At 42.1% G+C, this 11,003-nt stretch overlaps 1 protein-coding gene across 1 annotated transcript in view; it reads right to left on the bottom strand.

Annotated features, from left to right (window-relative positions):
* Window positions 1-3,162: 3,162 nt before the first annotated feature.
* LOC110508655 (protein kinase C-binding protein NELL2a) overlaps window positions 3,163-11,003 on the bottom strand; it is an 81,579-nt gene continuing 73,738 nt past the window's right edge. The window contains exons 16-20 of the mRNA XM_021589385.3: window positions 10,444-10,584; window positions 9,466-9,659; window positions 8,529-8,705; window positions 3,872-4,096; window positions 3,163-3,660 (exon numbers count right to left, since the gene is read on the bottom strand). Coding sequence (XP_021445060.1) covers window positions 3,619-3,660; window positions 3,872-4,096; window positions 8,529-8,705; window positions 9,466-9,659; window positions 10,444-10,584 — 779 coding nt within the window. The 3' untranslated portion in view covers window positions 3,163-3,618. The remainder of the gene's footprint in view (window positions 3,661-3,871; window positions 4,097-8,528; window positions 8,706-9,465; window positions 9,660-10,443; window positions 10,585-11,003) is intronic.

Raw genomic sequence — 11,003 nt, 5'->3', positions numbered from 1 at the left:
CTAGGTTGCGGTGCCCTTATTAACTGATATACTTTGTGGGATTGAAGAATATCAGTGTGAGATAGAATGAGGTGCCAATCTGTTACATAACCTCAATGCTGAAACTAGTTCATATTTTATATACAGTAGATGTAGCACGCATTGACACTGTTGCCAAGCAACTCCTCAGGTCAACTTCATACAGCTGCTGACCCAATTACATGGAATATGTAAGATTACTGTTGCATTGTCAAGAGGGAACCTGCAAGTAAACATTTCATTGGATGGTGTATACCAGGTGTATCCTGTACATACAACTAATAAAACTTGGAAAATGAGAGAGATAGTATAATTATAGTAGTACTGTATTTACACAAGGTAAGATATGAAAGATATTATCTACACTTAAACATAGCCCTGTTCATGCCATTAGGCCATGATTAGCCCTCTTCTCACTAATGACGTTCTGTAGTTTAGTCGTTTGTTGATACAGAATACAGTATACTGTAGCTAGTTTACAAAGATACAGACCATGTCAAACATTGGGGGCACGGAGCTGTACAAGAATGCTTGTAAAAGTCAAACTGGGCAGTCAAACCAACTAGTCACTCTACAGTGTAGTTTGTTGGATAAGGGAAACATTTCTTACAGCTGGAGTGCTTGGTCTTACGCTGAAGCCATTCCCAGTGTGCCACTGCAGTGAGGAATTAGATATTGATTTATGGGTGTATGCAGTAAGTGAGGGAAATCATCAAACCAAGAGTTTCAATAATGTTCGGGATGAGAAAGGTGGAACGTCTGTGCCCAAGTTGTGTACTCCCAAAATGAGAAGGTTACTGCAATGGGTAAAGTAGGCCCTTCTGTAAGTGAGGAATAGTCATGCAACTTTGCAAGAATTGGCTTCAAACAAATTTTAGTTCAACTTCATGTCTGTGAACTGTGAGTCTCCTGTGAATCCATCAGTCAGGACAGAGGCAGGGTGGTTTCCCCATGAGACTGACTGGTCTGAAGACAGTCTGTCTGTCAGCTGTGTCTGGCGCTGTGGATGATGTTATCCCTGCCTGATTCCTACTGTGAGACAGGGGGCTCAGATTAGTCCCTGGGTAGCCTATATCCAGTCACTCGCTTGGAAGAGAGATTGACGGACAAAAAAAAAGTATTACTCCGATTGATTTTCTTCTGCTTCCTTTTCTTTGGAATAGAGAGGTGGTGAGAGTTCATTTTTATCAGCGAGGATGAAGTGCTTTGAGTTAAGCAATGGTGGTTGCACATTGTGGAACTAATACCTGCACATATACTGTATGGCTATGGAGTGGAGGTGGTTTCTCAACTAGTATAGTCTTGAGTGTTGACACCTCCCTTAATTTACTTACTGATGCAATACACAACACTTGTTGGGAGAATCAAAAATAAGTGACTGCAGCTTTAGTGCATTCAACCAACCAACTATTTTGACAAATAAGCACATACTGCATGTCATATTTAGTTAAATGTAGGCTAAATCCGGACATATAGTGATAATTGGAGGCTTTGCTATACATAGAGTCAGCACTGTCTTGGATTTACATATGAACAAATTGGCAATTAATAAAGAGTTGAGGTTGAGTATCTGCTGCTCCCTCTGACACACAGAGATTATGAACCAGGTCCCCTACAGAGGAACCAAGCTACTGTAGCATTCTACACTGTACGTCCAAGATCTATGAAAGGGTTCAATAATGTCTGATGACTGACCTCCAATACATTACTCTTCTGATGCCTTGAGAGTTGTCAATGTCAACTAACACGCATGTTGTAAACTAATGATTTATGAAGGCTACAGTATTTACAGATCTCCACGTAAAACTATTGCGCTGCTCCACTGCCTTAGTCCTCCTGCCAATCCCAATAATATGAGTGTCCATTAGTAATGAACACAGGACAGGCAGTAATGTGGGTGGAGACATCTGTTGCGGTGAGTTCAACTTACCCCACCATGGAAAATTGGACATTTAGGAGCCAGCTGGACAACCACTCTGCCCCGCTGTGCCACTACCCCTGTGCCCCTGGCAAAGAGCCACCACCAGCTAGGAGCCACCACCAGCTAGGAGTCACCACCGGCTTGCAGTCACTGGACCAAAGCCTGCCAGATGGTGCCCTTGCCAGTGTGCTTCCAGCCACTGCGGACGCACATATACACACACATAAACCAGACACGCTCGTATGCGCACACACACACACTTTCATTGCAGCCAGGTACACGTTCACAGTAGTCTATATTCATCATTTGACAGGTATAACACGTTTCGAAGGAGAGAGAGATGGCAAATGTTCCACTGAGGGAGGAGGAAATGGTAGAATAACAATGTGCTCCATGATTCGGTTCCACTTTGTTTTTGTTCATGTAAGAAGCTGCTGCTGCCAGAGAATTAGTTGGTTAGTCTTCTTCAGGCACAGCTCATTCCTCCCAGCCAGCCTGTATATTGATATGCTAATTGTTTTAGGAGTTTTAAGCACTGTACTCTGAATCATACAAGTATTACCATTACCTATGGAACCAGTGGAAGGAAGCAAAGCAAACCAATTGGGACATTGTGTATACTGTATCACAGTATACACAAATGAGATGCTCAATGTATTGAACAAATGAAAGTTCTCAATCAAATCCAGTACTCAATCAAGTACTGTGTGTGTATTGACAAACCCTCAAAATGCTTAAAATCCTAAACTTCAAACACCTAATTATCCATTCAAAATTAGACTGATCTGGATGGTTCTTGATCCTGCACTGTACTATGTAATCATCACCAGCACCATGTACACCGGCAGCAGTGCAGACAGAGGAAGTCCACCTGCTCAATGAATATTTGATGTGAAAGGTCAGGCGTGATGATGTGTAGGTACCACTGATAGGCTGTGATTGCTGGTGTCAGGCTGAGTTTCCTCTCCTCTTTTCTGCTCTAATACAGTGTCACACAAACATGTGTTCTGACATGAACTAACTCTCACCTCGCTATCCTCTTCACAGGAAGTGGGGAGGTCTGGGAAGGCACAGCTCAAGTGATTTGTCATCTGTGTTGATTGAATTTTCGGGTACACGAGACCTGAGAGGGTGAGTTTTTGACTTCATATGAATACAGAGATCGATGGTTTCCAATGACTAATACACAACATCTTAATAAAGACAAGCTCAAACAATTCATGTAAATTGAAATACTTTATTCACCATTACACATTAACAAGCCTGGAAATAAATGTAAAAGATGAATAGAAAATAATGCTAGAGGACCACAAAATATCGACAACTTTAATAGTGTAGCAAATGAAACTTACACTAAAACAACCACTATCTAGGACATCATTGACATTAAAAGAGTCTATAAATGAGCAAAATGTTTCTACATCGAGCACATTCATGCCAGTATAATAGTATTTTACAGCGTCGTGTTGCAGATGATTTGGGGGTGTTCCTCAATGCACACAGGTCACCCTGATTGGTGAGGCTGAACACAGAGGGGGCTTGTGGGTACTGTAGTCCATCTGTGTTCTATGATACATGTTTTGTATTTGGTATAAAGAAGTTGGGCTGGAGGGTGGAAAACGCTGGTTGTTTTTACATGGATAACACTGTACAGGGAGGTGCCTTCAGAGCTTCAGGAACTAAAGGCACATGGGGTCCACTGAGCAACAGATATGTCCATTCTGAAAGAGAGGAGGAGGAGAGAGAGAATTTAGAGTGGGTCACTGTTAGACAAACCAGAATGAGGTTCTGTTATTATGTTCTGTTATTTCTCACTGAAAGGCTAACTTGGTTTGACATTTAGAATTTCAATAGTCATGGAGTGTTTAGCGCCAACATGGGGTATGGTTGGCTTAAGTCTGCATAGATATAATGAAAATCCATGGCTGTTACCTTGCACTGGCAGAGGGTGCACTCGGTGCTGTGTTTGACCCATGAGGACCCGCTGAAGCGCTGGATGCCGTGCTCGTCCATGCACGTCTTGGTGATGTTGTTGCGTATGGTGTCGGCCTGGCAGGGATCAGTGACGCAGCGGGCACAGCATTCGCCCTCGGGCACCACCGTGAATTCACAGTCCACATGGGGGCACAACAGGGGCCAGCAGTCCACCTGTCCCTGCTGTGGATGGGTGAGACAGAAAGACAGACTGGAGTCATATCACTGGGACAATACAATGATACATACCCATGGAGGCTGCTGAGGGGAGGACGGCTCATAATAATGGCTGGAATGGAGCCAATGGAATGGTATTAACCACGTGTTTGATACCATTCCATTGACTCCATTCCAGACATTAGTAAGAGCTGTCCTCACCTTAGTAGCCTCCACTGGTATGTGTAGCCCATCACCCCTACAATTGTATTGAATAGATCCTGTCCCTTGCCAACTGTTTAGGCATACTTCTATACCACCCTGATGCAGTCACTATCATGTAAACATAGACATTTTGTCCTGATACATCATAGATGTACAGTACATGGGGCTAAGAATATGCTGTTGTGTAGGAGTAGCAGTATCAGAAGAAAGACATTTTCAGACACTGGTCTAAATGTTCTGTGTTTCCTAATGGAGTTGTTTTGGTCACCCGTTCATTCTCCCTCTTATATGAATCACTACACAGTTGCAGTAGAGAACGCCTTATTGGATTTCTCCAGCAGTCGTTTCAATAAGCCAGTGAATACATGACATAGATTCTGGCCAACTTTATAGATCCTGGTTAAGCTATGATTCTGCATGACCTAGTTCTGTTAACATTTTCATCCCTGAGCTTTTGTGGTTTACACCTCCTTGGAAAAAGAGCACACACACACACACACACACACACACACACACACACACACACACACACACACACACACACACACACACACACACACACTATTCATTAGTCGGATTCCAATTGCAAAACATTTCATCTGTTGCAAAACGTTTTGCAAAGGAAAGCGTTCACTCTAAACGGAAAACATTTTGCAATGAAAACAAGAGCTTCTATTGGACAAATGCAGGTAGGTCCCTCCATGGGTGGCAGACTGAAATTCGGGGTTCCCCAACATTTTTTGAAAAAATTAAATGTGATGAACAGAACAACAATTTTTATTAGGTTTTTCCATAATAAATGATATTGAACTCAAGTACTCAAAAAAAAAAAATGTTTTAGAACACATGGCCAGAAATGTTTTTGCTCATTTATCTATAGGCCAACAATGCCTAATATATCATAGCCATTACAGATAACAAATCCTAATTGCTAAATTGCCCATATACACTGAGTGTACAAAACATTATGCTCTTTCCATGACATAGACTGACCAGGTGAATCCAGGTGAAAGCTATGATCCCTTATTGATGTCACTTGTTAAATCCACTTCAATTAGTGTAGATGAAAGGGAGGAGACAGGTTAAAGAAGGATTTTTAAACCTTGAGACAATTGAGACATAGATTGTGTATGTGTACCATTCAGAAGGTGAATGGACAAGACAAAATATTTAAGTGCCTTTGAACGGGGTATGGTAGTAGGTGACAGGCGCACCAGTTTGTGTCCAGAACTGCAACGCTGCTGGGTTTTCACACTCAACAGTTTCCCATGTGTATCAAGAATGGTCCACCCCCAAAAGGACATCCAGCCAACTTCACAACTGTTGGAAGCATTGGAGTCAACAGGGCCAGCATCTCTGTGGAACGCTTTTGACACCTTGTAGAGCCCATGCCGACGATTTGATTGGATGAAACCATAATATCAACTGGTTATATTATCGTGGGACACAATCTTCAAAAAGGCAGTAACCTCAGCAATGGCCCTTGCTTGTGGAAGCCAATGGCTGCGAAATGGCACAGCCTTGTTTTGTTAATTTAGCAGACAAGATACTTATTTCCCGAGCCCAGTTCACAGTCAAGACTTACCTATTTTATAGTACAAAACATGACGTAATATAACAGAATAAAATATAACAGATTTTTCCAGATGCGCATCTCGCTTTTGGAGCAGTTATTCTCAGAGGGATCAATTGAAAACGGGGTCAATTTGGCGAGTTGAAAGACCATTTTTCCAGGGTTACAAACCAAAATCGCTATTCTTTTTGATATAAAGACCTTCAATATACACTGAACAAAAATATAAACTCAACATTCAACAATTTCAATGATTTTACTGAGTTCATATAAGGAAATCAGTAAACTGAAATAAATTCATTAGGTCCTAATCTATAGATTTCGCATGACTGGGAATAGAGATATGCGTCTGTTGGTCTCAAACACCTTTAAAAAAAAAGAGGTAGAGACGTGGATCATAAAACTAGTCAGTATCTGGTGTGACCACCATTTGCTTCATGCAGCACAGCATATCTTGATCAGTTGATCAGGCTGTTGATCGTGGCCTGTTGAATGTTGTCCCACTTCTCTTCAACGGCGTGCGAAGTTGCTGGATATTGGCGGGAACTGGAACACGCTGTTGTTCACGTTGATCCATAACATCCCAAACATGCTCGATGGGTAAAATGTGCCATGAGTATGCAGGCCATCGAAGAACTGGGACATTTTCAGCTTCCAGGAATTGTGTACAGATAATCATGCTGAAACATGAGGTGATGGCGGCGGATAAATGGCATAACAATGGGCCTCAGGATCGCGTCACGGTATCTCTGTGCATTAAAATTGCCATCGATAAAATGCAATTGTGTTCATTGTCCATAGCTTATGCCTGCCCCTACCATAACCCCACCGCCACCATAGGGTACTCTGTTCACAATGTAGGAAATCAGCAAACCGCTCGCCCACACGGTCTGCCATCTCCCTGGTACAGTTGAAACCCGGATTAATCCGTGAATCAGCGTGCCAGTGACGATCAAAGGTGAGAATTTTCCCACTGAAGTCGGCTCCGACGCCGAACTGCAGTCTGTGTAACATGATAGAGCAGGAGCTCCCGTCCTGTAGATTTTCACTCTAACACTAATCTAGCGCACCTGATTCTAATAATTAGCTGGTTGATAAGCTGAATGACATCAGTCAAAACTGGGGTTGGAGCAAAAACCCACAGGAGCTCTCCAGGAACAGGGTTGAAGAACCCTGTGATAAAGTATGTGATGTCCTTCAATCACCCTCACATGAGCCCTGGCAGTTAGGTAAGTCACTGATAAGTTTCTAAATAGGCCACTCTTTCTCTTAAAAATAATCATGTTTAAGATCTCAGTACGCTTTACAGAAGATGGTCCTATAAAAAGGCATAAATGTTGCAGCGTGTTTCAGGAGAATTACATTTACCGGTGAATTACATTTGGTTTAGGGAGCTTTGCCAGAAATGTTCCTTGGTTAGACAACAGCGTGGCGAACAACAACCATGTTTCAATCCTCCAAATCTAAGGCTAAAATAGTATCCTGTACCCATTACGTCTAATACCTATAGTATCAACTCAGAGACACATACGTCAAAGAGCCATATTCAGTCATTCAAATATTAACAAAAATACATGTAATTTAAAAGGGAATTTGTATCTTTGTCTTAGAGAATTGCTTGTCCGTTTCCCTGCTGAGGAGCAGGGCCAGTATGGTTCTGGCTCTGCTAACTGTGTAGGCATTCAAGGTTGATTTCACGTCGCGGTCACGCTTCTAGATCCCACGCGTATCTCTCACCATTCTCCTCCACTCCTCTCTTTCGTGTGCTGCTGTTTATACCATTTTAGCTGGTAGCTGTGTTTGTGTGTGTGTGTGTGTGTGCAACATGATGTATGTGTGTGCATGCATATGTTAATCACAGAAGGAGAGTGAGGTGGGAAGGCTGTATGTGTGGCTACAACATTCTGTTTGATCTGAGGGAAAAAAGAACCAACGGTAATGCCACTCCTCCGAGGGAACGGGCGGGCGGGAGAGAGCTGGCAGAACAACAAAGCTAAAGATGATTTATGGGTCGACGCAAAGGCAGATTGACACAAATGCAGCTAAGTGTTACTTTTATCTGGGAGTGGAATGGCCAGGGTGAATGCCAAGTGTGACATTTGCATTTAATAAACATATGGCTGGTAGTGAAGAGCATCTGAAAGGCTTATTGAAGGCGGTAGGATGTGATGTTCTGTCAGATTTAGTATGAAATCCTCGTAAAAAAAGCCTTCCTGTTTGAACAGCAGGGATGCGGGAACCTAGGAAAAGGTCAACAGCGGAGAGAGTCAATGCAAACAGTGCGCATTTCTCTGAGTAGATTCAATAGAGAACGCTCTTGACACATCGTAATTCAGTTATATATATTGCAGGGCATAGAGACCTGTGGACATAGAAACCTGTATACAGTACACACACACACACACACACAGAGTATCTCCCATACATTAATCACGAAAGAACTGGTATTCCCTGTATATACTGTATCTCCATTCTTCCATTTAATTTTATTCCTCTTCTGTTAGATACTATTTATTATTCATTTTTTTTAAACTCTGCATTGTTTGGAAAAGTTCGTAAGCAAGAATTTCACTGTAAAGTCTACACCAGTGGTATTCAGCGCATGTGATAAATACAATTTGATTTGATTTGATTTATAGGGTGTGTATTATTGGTACTCACCAGACACTGGCACTGCTGGCAGTTCTCCACCCAGGTGTCTCCACTGCCGTAGGTCAGCAGGCCGTTCTGGTGCAGACACTGGCTGCTGAGGCGAGGGTCACACTCTGGACAGCAGAACAGATCAGCTGTCGGGTTCTCACAGTCACACACCATCCTCCTGCACATCACCCGGCCAGTCTGCACAGAGGGGAGGGGGGCGATACACTGTCTGTCAATCAACTGTCAGTAACTTACTTTTTAAAAACTCTGCATTGTTGGTTAAGGGCTCGTAAGTAAGCATTTATTGTTAAGGTCTACACCTGTTGTATTCAGCGCATGTGACAAATACAATTTGATTTGAACAAATATTGTAAAGTACAGTCTCCATAACCCAAACTCAATATTTGCTAGTTGTTGACCTTGGTTATTGGTTGATTACACACACTCAATATTACCATTGCTCTCTACTAGCTGACCGCGAACATTACAAAACAATAACATGTTTACTCATTTAACTGTTTGCTCAGCTGTTCAATACTACTAATTCTGACAGGCAGGTTCTCAATTTCTCCAATCAATTAAAATGACTAATTTCATTCAAGCTTAATTTCTGCCCTCCTCTTTAATCAAATGAATAATATGATGCTTGACTGTTAAATACCCATACAAATCCTCTATAATCACCTGCAAGCATTCCTATACACCAGACATTATCCAGAAGTAAACGCTAAATGACTAAACATGACAAGACTGTGGCCTAATAATGATTAGATAAATGTTAGGTTTTTTGCTTAATTATTAAAAACTAAGTTTTCCAAATAACTGGTTCTAAACACATCTAAATTATTCAGACCTGTATTAATCATATAACTAACTGAATTAATAAAGTAATCATAATGCTTTACATCAACCAATAGAACACCCCTGACCTGATCATAGTTTTTTTCACCTGTCTCACCTGACAAGAGCAGACTGAGCACCTATCATTGTCCAGCACCCAGATCTGTCCATTGTGTTTGACTTTGTTGTCATGAATACAGTCTCCGGTGCAGTTCCTCCCGTGGGGGCACCTGCAGTCATAGCCCCCCTCTAAGTTGAAGCACACCGTGTCATTGGCACAGGTGTTCCTCCCCGTCTTGCATTCATTGATATCTGTAGGGAGCCAGAGAGATGACTTCAGGCATATGCTCAACAGAGGTCAAATGCTGTAGGTCATGCTTAAATTCACATGCATCTTACTGCTTTAAAAAAATACAAAGGAAGCACATGTATTATATTCTAACAGCTCTCAGCCTCAGTAAACTAAAGTGGGCTTTCTTGTCAAAACACTTCGTAATTTCGTCCCCCCAGAGACCATTTTTCATCAAATTATAACTGCAGTTGGCTTTGTTCTTCACAGTATGTTCACCTCTCTGACAGTCTCTGATGTGCTCTGTGTGGATCGGCTAGACTTGACAGGTAACATTTGTCTATAGCGCAGACAGACAGACAGACACAGAGCTGTAGTACTGTCACTACTGAGGCGTAACTGCATAAGGGTTTCCCTCCATTTTGACATGTGACAAGCTCTTGGCAGGCAGCTTCAGAGAATGTTCCAGAAAGATTGAATGAGCAGTAAAAAGCAGACAGGGATTTTGAGGAAAATGCACCAGTAATGAATGGTATGTCCAGTCCAAACATATTGTTACCCACACCTGACAGCAAAAACAACTGGTCAAAAGAAGACCAAGGACATTTCTAGTTCTGCAATGGTTAGATGTGCTGCTATGATCAATGTTAGAATACACTAGACTAGAATCATGGAAAAACAAACTAGTTTGTAGGTATACTCTATGCGATATCAATATAAATTATCATATGTGACTAGGTGAATAGGGATTGCCTACAACCGCAATGTTTCTTTTGGTCTTGTGATGAAAGGAGCGAATCAACTCACCTATGCACGACTCCCCATTAGTAGAGAACAAGCCGTTGTCGTGGTAGCCATCCAGACACTCGCAGTGGTACCACCCGGGCAAGTTGACACAGATGGCTTTGTCATCACACTCCACGAAACCATGAAAACACTCATCGATGTCTGTCAGAGGGGGGGGGGGGGGTGGGGGGGTGTAAGAGAGAGAGAGAGCAGTGAGGACTAGACCTCATCTCCCTAAGTTTGGAACAGCGTATCGAATTTAGCTTCATTCTTGCCTGACAGGCATTTTCAACATTGACCGTGACAATTTATATAGACAAACAACTACTTGACCATCCATTTATTACAAAGGAACGAGGTGCAAATAAACTAAACATCTCAAATCAACTGGATTTATGTGAGTACTGAAAAAGAAGATGCCCTAATATTTCAACGAATATTTAATTAGACTGGCTTGGCCAGATGAGAGAAGCTTAGCTAGTGATTACAGGATTGGGGCTAAATGTAAGGGCCCAGGTTGCAGAGTGATTAAATGTGTCTGTGTAGGCACGGATGGATTTTTTATGATTGTGTGCGTGTGT

This window comes from Oncorhynchus mykiss, chromosome 1, assembly GCF_057628025.1.
Source record: "Oncorhynchus mykiss isolate SJ-2025 chromosome 1, ASM5762802v1, whole genome shotgun sequence".
NCBI classification, from domain to species: domain Eukaryota; kingdom Metazoa; phylum Chordata; class Actinopteri; order Salmoniformes; family Salmonidae; genus Oncorhynchus; species Oncorhynchus mykiss.
The sequence above is the reverse complement of the archived record's forward strand: the minus strand, read 5'-3'. Positions and strand labels throughout refer to the sequence as shown.